General features: G+C 36.9%; 1 protein-coding gene across 2 annotated transcripts in view; it reads left to right on the top strand.

Annotated features, from left to right (window-relative positions):
* Window positions 1–17,830, top strand: part of smg1 (SMG1 nonsense mediated mRNA decay associated PI3K related kinase) — a 145,497-nt gene that overhangs the window by 54,795 nt on the left and 72,872 nt on the right. For both annotated transcript variants that reach the window (XM_059979383.1, XM_059979382.1), the window contains exons 23-35: window positions 877–1,031; window positions 1,926–2,074; window positions 3,222–3,423; window positions 7,227–7,336; window positions 8,498–8,645; window positions 9,559–9,718; window positions 10,147–10,267; window positions 10,617–10,865; window positions 11,635–11,922; window positions 12,007–12,151; window positions 13,618–13,756; window positions 13,984–14,205; window positions 15,373–15,553. In XM_059979383.1, the coding sequence (XP_059835366.1) occupies window positions 877–1,031; window positions 1,926–2,074; window positions 3,222–3,423; window positions 7,227–7,336; window positions 8,498–8,645; window positions 9,559–9,718; window positions 10,147–10,267; window positions 10,617–10,865; window positions 11,635–11,922; window positions 12,007–12,151; window positions 13,618–13,756; window positions 13,984–14,205; window positions 15,373–15,553 (2,269 nt within the window). The remainder of the gene's footprint in view (window positions 1–876; window positions 1,032–1,925; window positions 2,075–3,221; window positions 3,424–7,226; window positions 7,337–8,497; window positions 8,646–9,558; window positions 9,719–10,146; window positions 10,268–10,616; window positions 10,866–11,634; window positions 11,923–12,006; window positions 12,152–13,617; window positions 13,757–13,983; window positions 14,206–15,372; window positions 15,554–17,830) is intronic.

The following is a 17,830-nucleotide window of genomic DNA, read 5'->3' as shown; positions in this document are numbered from 1 at the left end:
GTAAGCTCATAGCTGGCTTATCTTGTTACTATTCCTAACAAACTAACCAATTCCACCCTGGCTCAGTAGCACAGCAAAAGCAGCAGCAGATGTGCTTAAAAAGATCCTAGCTGAGTGATGCTCCAAAACATGCCAAACAGTGGAAGCAACAATGTAAGCAATCAAATACCTCCATAGCTAATAAATCGGGTTAAAGCACAAGACTCCTGTCATGTAAAATTAGGAATGATTAGGGATATTTGAAAATTCGTCAGGTGGAAGTGTTCTCATGAATATCCGGCATTTTTTCCATGTTAATGAAATTCAGTGTATGAGTATGAGGGAAGACCAGTCTGTTTGCACCATTTTGAACAAGATGTAGTCTTGACGCAGCTTTGCCATCTCACGTATTAGTTTTCAGATGGAATCAATTTGGTATTAGGAAGTAGCCTAAGAACTGACCTTCTGTGTTGCTGAAGGCCTGTTCCTGAACTGTTCATGCCCATAGACGGTTCAGTTACAACACTAGGATTGATCTAATGAAATGGAAGAAGAACCAATGTTAATTTGTCCTTTTTAGAAGAAAATTATTGGCATATCATGTATGCCATGGGTATCAGTATTGAGCTCTACTTCCTGTAAAATTGCTCTTGGAGTACAGCTTCATGTAACCTAAAGATTAGAAATAAAATTTCAAGACCACGGCTGTCTAAGATGCTGTTAATTTTATAATGTGATAAGAAAATAAAAGTGAAATGATTTTTGTTCTCAAGATAAATTAGTTAAGAAAATTAATGGGATATCAAGCTGCTTTTGACGACAGAGCATTATTTTCTTTCAATTTCCGCATTTAGTGGCTATGTCATGCAGTTTATAACTATTATAATTAATTTGAAGGGAAATGAAATTGAAGTGACTGTTATGATGATCGTTGAAGCACTGTGTGAACTGAATTGTCCTGAAGCTATACAGGGAATGGCTGTCTGGTCTTCTGCAATCCTGGCAAAGAATCTTCTGTGGATAAACCCCGTGGCACAGCAGGCTGAAGGAAGGTATAAGTTGTGCAGTTTGTAGACCGATTATTTTGTCTGGTTTGGTTGGAATACTTATTCCTCCTAATGTTAGCCCTCAGTTTAAACAGCTGGAGGCTTCTCCTTAGCTGGAGATAACCTGCAAACCAATAGTTCAAACTTGTACAAATCTGATTTTCTCATTGTGGTCATCTAATAATAATAGTTCACAAAATCTAATCTGCAGAATTGAAGAAGTCTTGAGGGCATATCTGCCAAGATACGGAAACTGGGATGAAGTTTTAGAATTACCAAGTTGATTGAGTTACGTGGGAGTGGGAGGCCTTCCAGCTAAGTGAAGTAATCTGTTTTAAAGATTACTGAAATTGTAGAAAGCCATATTCTGGTGCATTCAGTAAATATTTTAATGGGAAGGATAGGAAAGTATATAGGATTGGAGTGCAGAAACTTGCTGCTTTATTTTTGCATAACGAAGGCACAAAACAAAATCAGTGAGTTTCTTGCAGTGTTAAAACGAAAGATTTATAGCTGCAGCCTAAGTTGTGACATTTTTTGTCAGATATTTGGTGCATTTCATATTTTTCCATTCATATTTTTAACAAGCTGAAATACCACTTGTTAGAATCATAGAATATGTTGAGAGTTTTCTTGTTACTTGTTGTAATTTAGATTTAAAGACTATTTATAGTAAAGAAAATAAGATTAGCTTAATTTCATTTCACCTGCTAATGTGTCTCCTTTTGATTTGAAAGAAATATGGTACAGGGTATGTCATGTGGATTCGGGCTTTACTACCTTGATTTTCCTGTAATATTGCTCTGACATGGATAACTCAGTATTTAATTTTCTGCAGAATTCTGTTTGAAAATACATTTGAAACTGCAATTTCTTTCTTCATTCTATTTACTGCTTCAGATTTGAAAAAGCAACAAATGAATATCAGGAACAGCTGTGTGCTATGACTGGAATAGACTGCTCCATTAAAGGCCTTGACAAATCTCTTCTGAAAGTACCTAACAGCAATAGTGGTGGTAATTTTGCCAGCCCTAAACATGCAGGGAATGGTGAGTATGAATAATTTGTTTACTAGTTGCCTTTACCTTAATAAATGGAGGTATTAGTGAAATATTTTTGTGCTGAGCTGAAATCGCATCATAAATCAGAAAATAGTTAACGCAAGCAATACTTAGTAATGTATACCATCTTGGAAACATCCTAAAGATGTTCTGTGAAAAAACTGCTGTAAGCTCATAGTTTTCTTTCAGCCTGAGTGTCCTGTACTATTGTTTCCTTTGGTAGATATCCTGATAATTAATCTTTCGATATCCTATTTTGAAAGTTGATGCTTTTCTGAACAAAAAATTCTTGCAGATATCAAAGCTTTCACAGCCATAAACTTTTGTTCTGCCAATGGGTCAGACCTGTAACATTAACTCTGCTTCTCTTTCGGCAGATGGTGCCTGATGTTCTGAGTGTTTGCAGCATTTTCTTTAGATGTTTAATTTCCAGAATCTGTAGATTTAATTTCAATAATTATATATGTGGAAGTGTTGTTCAATTTGTTCGGTGTCTCGATTGAGTTGCCTCCATAGCTTCTGTCTCTCCCACCTTTCCTGTCAACTCCTATTTGAATAGTTAAAATCTGAATTTGATTATTGCTGTTTTGCTTTTCATTCTAAGAAGCAATGCTACACAAAGACCTTCGTAATATGCACAAAATGTCTTGGCCCAAAACATCGATTGTTTACTCTTTCCCATAGATGCTGTCCAGCTTGCTGAGTTCCTCCAGCATTTTGTGTGTATTACTTTGATTTTCAGCACCTGTAAACTTTATCTTGTTTGTGATTCAACTGCACAAAGACCTGTTATGTTTCCCGTCTCCTTTAACTCATTGGTGCTCTATTGGCCTTGCTATCCCAAGGGTCAGGGCTTGGAGTGTAGTCAGACCCTTGATCGAAAGCAATTTCCCTTCAGCTTAAATTGTACTTAACTACTACAATTTGGCCAGGAAATTAAACAGATTTTAATCATGAGTATTGAATGTACTAAATTCTATTTTTTTCTCTCACTTGCCAAGTTAACTTGATCTGAGGGATAGAAGTATATCTTATTCCCTGTTACCAGTTTTTTGTGTGGTTGAGAAATGTGTAAATGATCCATTGCACTTAAAAAGTGGCTAGTCATTGATATAGAACTTATTTTTTATTACAGCTGAAAGCAAGAAAACTGTTCTTACAAAGCAAAGTGATACTTCCCCTGAAGTTTTGAATTATTTGGCAAACAAAGCTTGTGAGTGCTACATTTCATTAGCTGACTGGCCTGCTGTGGAGGAGTGGCAAAACAGTGTATTAGCTTTGAAGAAGGGTACAAATGGATCATCCATTCACCTGAAGGCTGATTTGAACTACATCAGGTTCGAAAGATTATACTGTAAAATCTAATTTGTATAAAATGTACATGTATTTTGACAGGCACGGTTTGTAAAGAATAACACGATAATGATAAAGGGTCTTGGCCCAAAACGTCAACCTTTCCATTGATGCTGTTGGACCTACTGAGTTCCTTTTGTGTGTGTTACTCTGGATTTCCAGTATCTGCAGAATCTCTCGTTTTTATTTTTAAAGAATGTTTCTGCCATTTTTTAGAAAATTACTAGTTATTTGCTGTCTGTTAGACATTGGTATTATAAATTCGTTGTCTATTCTGGTTACCTTGCGACCCATTGTTACTTTAAGAAAGAGTTGCAGGCTTCCAGAACCTGTTTTTTCTATCTTTGAGAGCCTTGTGTACGTTGACTTGGCTATCATCACTGTTTGCCTGTTCTTTCGCAAAGCTGGTGGTTGCTGCCGATAGGATGTCTATGCTTCAAGGATTTTAATTTTAAGTTCTAAGATTTTAATCTGTCGTTAATGGTTAGCAGCATGTGTCCAAGTTAGGTTGATGGTTCTTGAGCATTAAGGTAATGAAGGTCAAGGGTTTGTCAGATGCTGTTAAAGAAACAGGGCAGTTACATGAGGCTTACTGCATTCTGACACACTCCGATGGTAGGGTATGAAAGGCCAAATACAACTATCGTGTTTTAGATCATACTTTCAAATTGTACAGGTTTGCACATCTGTGAATTTGTGTAAATGTGCTGCTTTACTAAGGATACAGAACCTTTATCTTAGACTTGTGGAATATGTGTAGTCGAGTTTCCAATCAGTGGTGACTTTCCAAAATCGGAATAGTTTATTTGTTATCTAGTGACAGCAGTAGTGTATAAATTACAAAATAAACAGTGCAAGAACAAAAGAATAATGAGGTAATGTTCAATGGTTCATGGACTGTTCAGAACTCTGCATGGAGTGAAGATCTTGAAGCACCTGTATCTCCTTTCTGATGCTAGAAATGAAAAGAGGACTTGTCCCAGCTGGTGAAGGTTCTTAATGATGGATGCCGCTGACTTGAGGCATCAAGTCTTGAAGATGTCCTTAATAGCGGGGAGGTTTGTGCCTGAGAGTAGCTGGCTGAATTTACAGCCCTCTGCAGGTTCTTGTGATCCTGTGTATCAGAGCCTCCATACCAAGCTAGGATGCCACCTTTCTGAATGCTCCCCACTGTACACTTTTTGTAAATTTGCAATGGTCTTTGGTGACATAACAAGTCTCCTCTAACTCCAAATAGTGTAAAACTGTGCCATGCCTACACTTTCCTAAGACTTGATTGTCTTTTTTTTGGGGGTCGGGGATATTGAATGTCATGGATGATCATGGTCTGTTGGAAAATTTCTATTTTAAGATGGCACTGGTGAAGCACAGCGACAACTTGCTGGCAGCAAACAATCACTACATTCAGTAGCCTGTAATTTCCCTTTCAGAGTTAGCTTTTGAACCAGCCATATGACCTGGAGGCATTTTTGTAGTGTGAACTGGTGTCTCTAAGGTGCAGGACAGTTGCAGTGTGATGTGTACAGGCCGAATCGAGGTGGCAGGGGCTGGGTCTGAGAGCTGTAAACAGGCCAATGCATGGCCGTTGCTGGAGAGGAATTATAGCCAGGTTGAAGCAATGGATCAGTGGCGAGGCAAAGCTGAGAGCAAGGAACAAGCCGATGTTTGATTGATGTGTCAGGCCAGATTAGAAAGGTCAGATACAGGCTAAATTGAGGGAGCAGGGCCCGCCCCGAGAATGGAGAATGACCTGCTGTTGGCCGATTTAGCCAGTGGGACCTGAGATCAAGGAGCAACCCAATATTTGGCCAATTTTAGTGCTGGCCAGTTTGAAGGGGTCATGTTGTCGGTGCTAGAGGTGAGGGAGAGGTCAGTGTTTGGCTCGCAAGGTTTATTTATATCTGCACTGAACTGATGCTGTGGTCTGCAGCTAACAGGCTCCTGAATCAGCTGTGACTAGCTTCGTGGCTGTGGACTCACTTTCATGAATTTGAGTTCTAAATGTCTGCTTACCTTATTGTTGCATAATTTGTGTTTATTTTTGCACATTGGGAGTTTAATAGTCTCTTTTAATGGGTTCTTTTGGGTTTATTTGTTTTGTGGCTGCCTGTAAAGAATATACATATTTTGATAATGTACTTGAAATACCATTTGCAACCCCTTATTGATCAGTGTTTGGCTGTATTATTTGAACTGATTACTGCAATCCCATTGAGCATCTTCTGGTTTCAAAGCTTTGAGTGCAGCTGAAGTTTAAATACTAGGACTATAACACAGGAAGCGGCCAATCATAAGCAGCAAATGCTCTGCCTTCTTGATAAAGCTGTCCATTTGCTCCTCCTCTGCTCTCGTAGCTTTGCAGTGTTTTTGTCTACTGGTGTCAGTGATAAGGTCCTCTTAATAGCTCAGCCCCAATTTCAACCATTGTAATCAGCCTTTGTGTTATAGTTGTCAATGTGGTAAAGGGACTTTCATAGTCCTAAAGGTGAGGAATCCCAGGTGAATCAATGACTGAATCAGTGTATAATGACGTCAAGATTGTGTCCGACATAAAGGAGAATTTTGAAAGGTGTGCTTATGTGCACCACCTGCCTTTCAACTTACTGGAGCTTGTGGATTTAAAAATGCCACTGCTAGTATATTGGCAATTTTTTTTTACACTACAGGTTGGAATTCCAAGAACTGAATGCCTGGTGTTCAGTCACAATTATGCTTCTTTGTGTCAAGTACATTGCTACAAAATATTTCTACCATTTCTGCCCTCGTGTAGCTCCAAAATAAAAATCTGAAGCATTTGTTTTAATGCATTTCCTCTTGCAGTACTCAAATTAAATGTTGATTTGTTGGCAGTCTTTCTTGTTGTCATTAAAGTTCAGGTTTTCTGTTGCTGCTTGGACTGGTTTCTGGAATAAAGCATGTATGGCAAAATCCAAATTAAACAATAGGGAGCTAGTGAGTGGAAACCACTTGACAGCACAAGTGAATGATTCATTTCTTTGGTTGGGTGTGGGGCAGGGGTAGGCTGATTGCATGATTCTAGGGCACATTAAAGGTAGAACATTCTAAGGCAGTTTTGCACACATGTCAGTGCTGTAGCTGTACTGGGTCATCTTAGCTCATGAAGTTGTTGATGGAGCACAGATATTAAGCACGAAAGCTTTTAGAATATGTGCATATATGAACATTTTTAAATGTCATGCAGCACGAATTGATTTATTTACAGTCTAGAATTCATTTTGGAACCTGAGCTGCCATTCATTAAATCTAATTCAGAGAAGAATATTAGCCTTGAAGAGGAGCTTCCTAGAAATATGACTGAGAAAGATTAATTCCTGTTGAACCAAAATCTGCTCTTAAAATTTGAGGCTTTAAAACAATGATTTATTTATTCTTTATCCAGTTGGTAATCTGGGATTACATTTCTGACTTTTGTGAGGAAATTCGAAGGTAAGTATTTTATAATTTAACCTGAATGTGAATGCCACACTATTAATGGTAACACCTTCAGTTATCAAGATCCCTTTGAAATTCCCACCTTATCCTTTCTTATTTGACTATCTTTCCTCCTCTTGAGATGCTTATCATCACTTTGGGAGGTGACCAAATATTGGTACAAATATATTTCTGTAGTTTGAGGTCAAACTTTGAAGTGATATAATGTTTTGTTACATTTTAAGGTGTTATTGTAAAAATACCCGATAGTTTTGATTTTAAGAACTTGTACCTTGAAGTAAAGCAAGGCTGAGGGTCAATCAACTGAAGAAAATCTACTGTCTTGTCTTTACAGAGCTCTCAGTAGCTTTGAGTGTGGTGATTTTTCTTCATGTCGGGAGCAGCTGGAACTATTACCTGGAGAGGATATCAATTTTATAAATGGAGCTGCTAAAGAGAAATTAGGTATGTCAGAATAACAACCTTTAAGCCATAACTTGGGACACCTTGTAGAATTTTGATAAAGTATTATTCATAACATACAAATTTCATGAAAATCTTCTGTAATTTGTGGTTTATCCACCTTTTCCATACCTTTCAAATTATTGACTTCATTCTGGAAATTATACACGCAGCATCAATGTTTGATGAAGCTTCTTTGATTTTTAATTGCTGTACCTAGTTTAAAGTGCTGAATGAAGTGGTTACATTTGTCTTATTCAACATGTTCCCTTAATTAATCTTTGGCCGCAATATTGAATTGAACGGCAATGTTTCTGAGATCCATTTTCTAAAGCTGAAGACCAAACTCCTGGGTTTAACCAAAGAATTTTTTTAAACTAAAACTTCATTTTCTTGAAATGTATTTAAATAACTTGTGATATAGGCACGTGAGTGGCCTCATTTGTGGTGTATGATTATAACTCTATTTTCTACCTGGTGACTAGCCTTTAGTAAACCAAAATCTGCTCATGAGTGGTTAACAATAAACGAGTTTAGTAATTTATTTTTGAGATTTGAAGTGATTGCTTTAATTTCTGTGCAGTTAATGATCTGTTAGGTATGACACACCTGATTTGTGACAGAAATTCCAGAATAGTTTCCTTTTTATTAATTAAACTGAATAATCATCCAGCATTTCAAAACATCACAATTCTTGATTAGGCCTAAATCTGCTCCTGTGACTCAAGGTATTTGACACCTCAATTATTTTTGTCAAAGTTTTAAAAAAATATTTTAAAGTTTCTGATCCTATGTGAATGCCTCGGACTTCACATTTAATCTGTGCTGTGGTTCCTTCAAATCTCTTGTCTTTCATAATAAATTATACCTATCTAAGAAGAGTCGCAGAAACAGGCTTTTCAGATGATCTAGTCGGTACCGAACTGTTATTCTGCCTAGTCCCATTAACCTGTACCTGGACTATAGCTTTCCACACCCCTTCCATTCTTGTACCTTATATTACAGTTTACTGCATTTCCATTTATATTTATTGAGGACATATAAAAGTTGTCTCTAAATATCTAATTTTATTTTTTTGATTTTCCATATTAGTAGTCAAATCCTGACTGGATGCATTCCATATTGAGCTGTGTTTTTTCACTTATTGTAATTTTTTTTTTAAAGACATGAAGAAGCTGCTCCCAAATGTAATGAGTCCTGACCCAAGGGAACTTCAAAAAGCCATTGAAGTTCAACTCCTGAGAAGTGCAGCATGCTTTTCTTCAGCTATTGAGCAAACAGAACAGGAAAAAAAGAACCAGAATAGCACAGAGTAAGCACGTTTGATGATCTGTACACTTTTACTTCTGTATTGTATTTTGGGAATCAAGCTTTTAGGAATCCGTCACAATAGTACTTAAATCAACTGGAACAAGTTCCATCCAACATTTAGAAACTGCCATAAATGTGGTTTTTAGAGAACATTTCTCAGAAAGTTGGCAAATTGTAATTTTGACTTTTCTATAAACTTCACAGATTCTGATTTATTATCAGTCTTATGACCAGAAAATTTTGTTTAGCAACAGCAGTGCTGTGCAAAGGCAAAGCTGCTATAAATTACAGAATAAATGGTGCAAAGAAAAAAGAAGTAATGGTCATGTGTTCAAGGGTCATTCAGAATCTGATAGCAAAGGGGAAGAAGCTTTTCCTAAATTGTTGAGTGTGGGTCTTCATGTTTCTGTACCTGATGGTAGCAGTGAGAATATTTAAGACAAATTTGAGCCATTGCAGGTATTATGGAAAACATTAGCTGAAATTGACTCAATTATATTTCACTGAACTCTTTCAGGTGCTTTAAGTCTGAATAATTCGGTGATCATCTCTGTACAGCCTTAGTTGCTTATGTTACATGTGCCTCACCTAATTTAAAATAGCAACAGAGCCTGCAAACTTTATGATTTAGTTTTCATAATCGAGAATCAAAAACCCGATTTGATTTTTGGAGTGCAGAAGTGTCATATTGCTAAGTGTCATATCTGCTGATGCATGTTAAAAACTGTTATCCTTTAAGTTCCAGACTTTTTCTGATTGACACAACATTGCTGTTCTTCCCTGTTTGGGAGCTTCTGTAAGCTGGGATAAATTAAGAACTGAAACTTTATTTAAATTAAAAACTGATAGATTTTACTTTCAGGAAAATAATTTCTATAATTAATTTGAATTCTGATTGCATATTTTTAAATTAGGCATACAGTCAAGTATCTAAAACAGATGGCTCGGATCGCTGTGGGGCCTCTGAGACTATCGACATTATCAATGGCAGGATCTCTGCCAATGATGAGCACGCTGCAATTGTACTGTTCAACTGCACTTGAGAATACTGTAACAAACAAGCTGTCCACTGAGGTAAGATTTTCTAAAGTTCCAGGAGGTAGAACTTGTAAGACTTATCAGGTCGGATTGCATGTCATAGATGTCATGCAAAGACTGTTTTGGAGTTTTTTTTTTGTTTATAATTTAAAACATCAATTTATATTAATTGTTAAATTGGACCTCAGGTAGATGCTTCAATTCCTGACTAAAATGCAGCATATAGTGCAATGAAAACTAATGTAGGGATTTGTTGCCAGTGTGAAGTAAACTCCTTAGAATTCACTCATTGATGTCAAAATGGGTTTTGACTTGAAGGTCCATTGACCATAACTGCACCACTCATAAAGAAAAGGCCATTATCAGTGTTTTAGTCATGATGTGAGTGCACCTGTAATTGGAAATGACTGTGAATTTTGTACGTGTGGAACTGTAATTTATATTAATAACAATTATTTGTATAGGACTGCCTTTTGCCACTCTATAGTGAAGCTTTACAATCATGTAAACAGTACGATGTTCGCCCATGGCTTCAAGCTTTAAGATACACCGTGTACCAAGCTCGAATAGCTGAAAAATTGAAAGGTAAAAAATATACCATATTAAATAACTTAACAACTTCTATTTTTTCCAAGTGTTCTTGCTACTTCCACTTTTCTCTCTTCCTCTCATTGGGTAAAAGTCTATTTTCCTCACAGCTAGATCAGATGCAATCCCAATTAAACTATTTGTGATATGAGGTGGCATCTTTCACTTCAAAGTTCTTCTAAATTATTTGAAAATCTGAGGAAGAAGAATTATTCTTTTAAAAATAAAAATCAAATATTAAACCAATTATTTTAGAATGTTTAAAGTAGTCTATCTGAAGCATATGCTGTTTAAACATGTATTTGTATCTGAAATATAAAAATGCATTAAAATATTCTTTGTCCAGGTTCCAGTACCTCAGTTAATGGGCATCTCATGGAGCTCGGGCTCACAGCAGTTAAATTTGCTCGTAAACAAGGGAATGTCCTACTGGCCACTAGACTGCTTGAGCAGTGCAGCAAGACTTCATTGGGCGATGCTAACACAATGCGAGATTTAGTCCATCTGTTCAAGCAGATGTCATTGCATGGCACAATTAATGAAAAGTGGGGACCAGAACTTGACATCGAGAAATCAAAGCTGTTGTACACTGCAGGTAAGTAAAGAAAATATTCTGATATATTTGCAAATCTCCGAATGTTTATGTTCATTATTCTGAAGAATAGTCCAAGAGAACCATAAAAAGTACCCCTACTTTACTCCCTATACACTTACAACTCCATGCTCAGATTCTGCTCTGAGTCCATAAACAAGTTTGTAGATGATGTCACCACAGGGTCCAGTTTCTTAAGTAATGATGTCAGGAGTACTGGAAGGAGATGGCCTAGTGACATGCTATCTTGGCAATAACCTTTCCCTCAATGTCAGCTAATTAGCAGCTGGTCACTGACTTTAGGAAAGGGAGCTGTGCACATGTTCCTGTGCTAAGGTCAAGAGGGAGAGAGCTTTCAGGCGTAAACATCACCAGTAGCCTGTCTTATCCAACCATGTTGATGCCACACTGAGAAAGCTCACCAGTGTTTATTTCCTCAGACGCTAAAGAAATTTGGCATATCCTTTTATCACACTATCGCAAGAAATTGTGCTTAACCGGCTGTTAGGAACTGTTTTACAGCAGCTAGGTTAATGTATATCTATTTTCCTCTGTCCCAAATTCTCCAATGAGGTGGAATAGTTCTGTAGAGAAGTACCGGCTTTCTGTGCACTATGACTGTGGAATGGTGCATCAGTAATTATGGAACCATCATTGTTTATGTCTTTGCCTTGCTATCTGTTCTGAGCTTCACTGGAGATAATTATTTTGAAAATACATTATGCTCTTGATAAACTACTGAGTATTTGAAACGTTTGCTCAATGTCCATAGGTCATTCCACGTATGCCATGGAAATGCTGAGTTCTTGTGCCATAGCATATTGTAAATCTGCCAAAGCAGAGTCGGCAGTTGCCAAGTCAATACTCACATTGACTAAGTGGATTCAGGCAGAGTGGAAAGAGATGTCTACTCAGCTGAAACAAGTCTTCAGAGCTCAGCAGCAAAAATCTGTTTCTGGTTTGCCAACCCTGGCAAAAAACATACATACTCTGGCTGACTTGACCCCTCCTGGTTTAACAGAGGAAGCAGTTTGTTCCAAAATGGTGGTTGAATCAACAGGTGAGTACACTGAAATTAACTTCACACCAATGAGCAATAGATTTGTACCCTCTTAAAACTAAGATTAATTTGGTCTATTTTCAGTGAATATTGGAGTTGGAGAGCCAGACTTCATTTTAGGGCAGCTGTATCATCTTTCAGCAGTTCAAGCACCTGAGATAGCCAAGTCCTGGGCAGCTTTGGCTAGTTGGGCATACAGATGGGGCAGGAAGGTCGTCGATAACGCTAGGTAAGTGTACATGTTTTCAAAGTTTTTAATCTCCCGATTTCATCTAAGTGGGTTGGGAGCGGGTAAATTCCATATGTCAGGTTTGATTATTTATTCTTAATTTGTTGACCATATGTCAGCAGTTTTACCTGAGGAATTCAGGTTCCAAACTCTGGAGTAAGTGGTGGGGACAGTTGGAGGGATTATAGTTATATCAACTGATTTACAGTTTTTATGCCTTTAAGTGCCAGTTTCTGGATTGCTTCCCGCGATGAATATATAATTTTGAAGATGCACAATTGATTCACCGGAATGGAAGCACATTTTTCAAAGAAACCTAAATCGTTATTCCTAGAGTAGTGAATTTAGAGATGTTACAGTTTACTCAGAGTCATGGTGAAAGAAAACAAATGCCTTTTGGTGGCAAAAGAATTGCTAGCCATAGTATTCAAGTTAAACTAAGGTAAATAAAGGAACCAGAGATGTGATAGGATTTTTTTTAAACATAATTAAGATTCTAATGCACTGTGTAAGTGACTAGTGAAAGTGTTAAATTATGTTAATTAAATAAAGTAAAAAGTAATATTAGTAAACTGTATTAGAGTACACGCATGTCACCACATACAACCCTGATGTTTTTCTCCTGTGGACTTAGCAAATCTATAGAACAAGAACTATAAACAGGATCAGTGGAGCAACAAACTATGCAGGTGCAAATATAAATAAATAGCAATAAATAATGAGAGCATAAAATAAGAAAATAAGGTCTTTAAAGTGAGATCATTGGTTGTGGGAACACCAGAAATAGAACGAATGTAGGTATCCTCTTTGGTTCAAAAGCCTGATGGTTGAGGGGTAGTAACTGTTCTTGAACCTGATGGTACAATTCCTGAGGCACTTGTACCTTCTACCTGATGCAGCAGTGAGAAAAGAGCATGACTTTGGGTGGTGAGGAGCTTTGATGGATGCTGCTTTTCTACAACTTTTCATGTAGATATGCTCAATGGTTGGGAGGGCTTTATCCATGATGTACTGGGCCGAATCCACTACCTTTTGTAGGATTTTCAGCTCAAAGGCATTGGTCACACTTTCCACCAAATTTCTATAGAAGTTTGCCAAAATTTTAATGACAAACTTCTATCTTTTGTGGCAGTGACTTCTTTGCAATTACATTTATATGACGGATCCAGAGCAGTGACCTCTGAGATAGTGTCACCCAGAATTTTAAGTTACTGATCCTCTCCACCTCTGATCCTCAGAGTACTGCATAATAAATGTATGAAGATAATTTTGGCAATTGAGAAGCTAATGAATTAGACCACTTAGATGTACCTTTCAAACAGCCAGTCATGGCATGCTGGATAAAATGGGCTTGCTATGCTACAGCATTATTTTTGCTAAAGAAAAATGAATGTTTAAATAACAAATAACACATTCAATATTGCTTCTATGAATTGTGATCAGTTTTTGGTTATACCTTGATACAGTCAGGGTGAAGGTGTCCCACTTTTGACCAGAGAAAAGACAGAAGTTCAAAATCTACTTCCAGAAAACACGTCAGAAGAAGACAGAGAAACAATTTATGGAATTTTGGGGCAAGCTTTGTGTCGACCAACAGGAATTCAGGTGAACATTGGGAAAATGTGTACTTTTCTTTGTCATTTCTTTGTTATTCATGCTTCAGATATTTTTTCTTAAACTTTGTGAATCCAACCTATATATCTGTCAAACAGATGTAAATTATTGCATCGTTAAAGTTGTATTCTTGGTTGTGTAAGATCTTAATTGATTTTGTTTTTTTTTTGTTTCAGAATGAGCAGAGTATATAACTTTTCTTTAAAACTTATCCACAGGATGAAGACTTGACCCTGCAGATAAATGATGATGAAGAGGATGACATGGTGGAGGTTATTTGGAGGCAGTTAATAACTAACTGCCCATGGCTTAGTGATCAGGATGAGACTGTGATTGAAGGTCTAATTGAAGTTTGGCGAAAAGTTGTGGACAGAATATTTAACCTTTATAAGCTTTCTTGCAAAGCATACTTCACTTTTCTCAAATTGAATGCTGGTCAGGTTAGTAATCAAATAACCTGCTATTTTATTTTCTAAGGGCAAGAGAAATGAATTAGAAAGCAGCAGCCATTAACTGTCCATTCAATTAATGTTTGTCCTGATAAATTGCCATCATCAGCTCAATATATTCCTCATATTTCCTGCGGTGAAATCTCCCTTTGGCTGGAGTTACTTGTGTGACTGCAGAATCATAAATTTTAAGATGGCATCTGGTTTTGGAGCATACGGGAAGAGCTTTCCTGTACTGATAATCAATATCTGTTTGGAGGGTAAAAGCTCCTTCTCTCGGGTGGGGGTGGGGGGGAGGAAAAGAACAAAATATTTGTATGATTTCAAAACTTGCAGTATGAGCTGAATGGATGTAATTCCTATCATTCCTTATTCCATCATCTATTAATGGTTATGTTAGACTTCCATCTATTGGGGATAGAAGAAAATAGGCTAGAAAATCACCATGGACATTGATCACCATTTATAGTACATCTTTCTGGATACGTGCCAGAGACACAAATTTGAGGTGTAATTTCTTGTAACTGATATAGTAGGACAGGGAAGTTTAATATGGACAGACCCCAGTTAATGTTCCTGAGAGCTGCCTATAAGGTGTTCTTTAGCTACACATTGTATTGCTATACATACACTTGTTTTAATTTCATTTTATTAAATAATCACACTGATTCTCATAAAATTGGCCTAATAGAGCATGTACTTTATCCTTTTAATTGAATGCCACAGAGTACTGTGCTATTTACTAGCTTGAAATATTTAAATCTATGGGTGAAATTGCATAAATCAGGCCTTGCATAAGGCATTGTGAAATAAGCATTCCATGGTAATACTTGAGGGCTTCAGGTGCAATTAATCCTCCTAAAATTGAACAGTTAAACTTTTAAAAATTGTGCTTTGATTATATAGCATTGTGTCTGCCTTTCTTAAAATTCTATTTGGATATTTTGTTTTCCTCTTCCAGCCCCTAATATTTGTACCTGAAATACATTGCAAATAAAAGATTTCTGTTATAAATCTGAAATAGATATATCTAATCATAAACAAGAGAAAATCTGCAAATGCTTGAGATCTAAGCAACACAATTTAATCTACTGTTTGCAAAATGATGTTTGTAATTTAAGTTGAATTTAATGCCTTAAAATATTGTTAACATTTCAGGTTCATGTGGATGGTGAAGAACTGAAGGCAATTCTTAACCATACACCCACCAAGCAAAGCAATGACGATGTAATTGTTATGGCTACCTTAAGACTACTGAGGTTACTAGTGAAGCATGCTGGTGAACTAAGGGAGGGCTTGGAACATGGACTAGCCACCACTCCCACAGCTCCCTGGAGGGGTAAGTGATAAAGAGTAGACAGCCTGCATCACAAATCACCGCCAGGGATAAACTTTACACTTGTGCCCCAGTTTAAAAATAGTCTTAAATTAGTCTGCAATAACCAGTGTAGCAAAAAAAAAGTTTGTAAGTCAATTCCTCCCTCTTGCCTGTTGTGCCTTTATACGAGGTCATAATCTTTACCTCAGTGCTACTTTGCCCATAACCCTTCATTTCCATTTAATAGCCAAAAGTCTTTTGCTTTTTGAATAAACTGTGACTAAGTCTCTGCAGTGCTTTGGGGTAGAAAATCTCTCTGAATGAAGAGATTTCTTGAATAGACGGTGACTTCTTTAGGAATCACTGATTCTTAAAGTTCCAGACATTCTGGCAAGAGCAACAATTGTGTATTTAATATTTCAGCAATGTTGTAAATGTATGTTTTGATTAAGCATTCTTTGTTTACATCATTCACTACGGGTTATGCATAAAAGTGCACGAACAGCATGCATCATTACGCCACCACATCATATGCACACACCTCACTAAAGTAGACGTTTCCTAGGTTCCTGTGTTTTTCTTGCGATTAATTTCTAGAGTTACAAAATATAACAAACTTCATCCCTCTGCATGTACCTAATTAAGCCCAGTAAGAATTTTGTTTCAATTAACCTCTAGAGTATTCAAGATATTCAAGGTAGAGTCATCATATAATTGCAGTGTCTTCACTCCTCTATTCCAATCCTCTTAAATTAATATCTAAAATATTCACCATTCAGAAAAGATGGACAAAAAGGTGTGCTGTAGCACATAAGTGCACACCTGTGCAGTGGTGAGAAATCATTTATCAAGCAAAATTACAAAATAGGATTAGAATTAATTTGCATTGAGCTGAGAAATGACAAGGGCAAAAATCATTAAGCTATTTTGTAGTCTGAAAAGTAATAGTACAGATATTGTGTATGGTATAATTTAGATGAGTGGAATGTTATGGAATGCAATAATCATGTGAGACTTGACAGAAAATATTTAGAAGATTATAAGATGAGTTCATGATATGCAATGCTTACTGGATCAAAGAACCAGAGGAAAGTGTCTATTGGGTCTTGTTTTGTGCAATGAGAAAGGGTTAATTGCTCAGGGACTTTTTGTATAAGAGTGAACCAGAGTTTGAGGCAGTTCAGTGTAAAACTAAGGTTTAACAATTACCAAAGACTAAGAAGGCTTGAGGAGAGAGTTGGTTGTGCTTGCTTGGAAGAATATGCTTTTGTCTGTTAGCATAAATTTCATTTGTTAGCCTTAAAAGCAGTAATGCACAAGCTACAAAAAAAATGGTTCTGTAAGGCACGCAAAATAAATTGTGATTCATCCATGGCTGACGAGAAGTTAAAGATGGTGTTAAATTGCCAGACGTAGCAGAGTATTGGGAGCATTTTAAAACTCAACAAAGGGCTACACAATTAATAATAGCTTGATTAAAATATGAATTGACAACCAAGAAACCAAACAAACAGAGGATATATGTGGGTCCTTTATAAGCAAAATCTGAAGAATATATAATGGGGAATAGGGGAACAAGCAAATGTGGAAATAAGCAATTATTTTGTGGCTGTCTCCCTGGAAAAGGCACATAGTGCCTGCCAGATCTATTGAAGAATCAGCAAATAGGAACTAAAAGAAACAAGTGCAAGCCAAGCATTAGAATTGGATAAATCCATGAACTTGATGGAAAATGTTTGAGCATATAATGGAGAATGTAGTAAGATTTGAAAAGAATCTTAGAACTGAGCAGTGCAACATGCACTTTGCAAGCAAAATCATGTGTGACAAATTCAGAGTTCTTTGAACCCACCTTTGATGGAATAGGTAAAGGGGAGCCAATGGATGGTGGAGTATTTGAATCTTTGGAAGGTATTTGATATGGTCCTACATGGGAAGTTGATCAACAAGGTTGGAACACATGGAATTAAAAGGTAAAATAATGACACGGATTGAGAATTATTGAACAGTGAGCAAAATGGGAATAAATGAATTCCAGGTTGACAGGCTGTGACGTCCACTGCACACCAAGAACCTGTTCTTGAGGCTAACAGTTGATGATCTGCATCACTGATTTGGCTGAGTAGGCAAAATATCATATTTCCAAATTGGCTGAAGATAAAGTACTTTGGAATTGAGAACGAAGAAGGATGTAAAAAGGCTTTGAAGATATACGTATGGTTAGCAAGTAGGCAAGAGCATGGCAGATATTTAGCAGCTATCTGCATTCTAAAATGTGAAGTATTTCCTTTTGGTACA

Source organism: Hypanus sabinus, chromosome 9 (assembly GCF_030144855.1).
Source record: "Hypanus sabinus isolate sHypSab1 chromosome 9, sHypSab1.hap1, whole genome shotgun sequence".
NCBI lineage: Eukaryota > Metazoa > Chordata > Chondrichthyes > Myliobatiformes > Dasyatidae > Hypanus > Hypanus sabinus.
The sequence above is the reverse complement of the archived record's forward strand: the minus strand, read 5'-3'. Positions and strand labels throughout refer to the sequence as shown.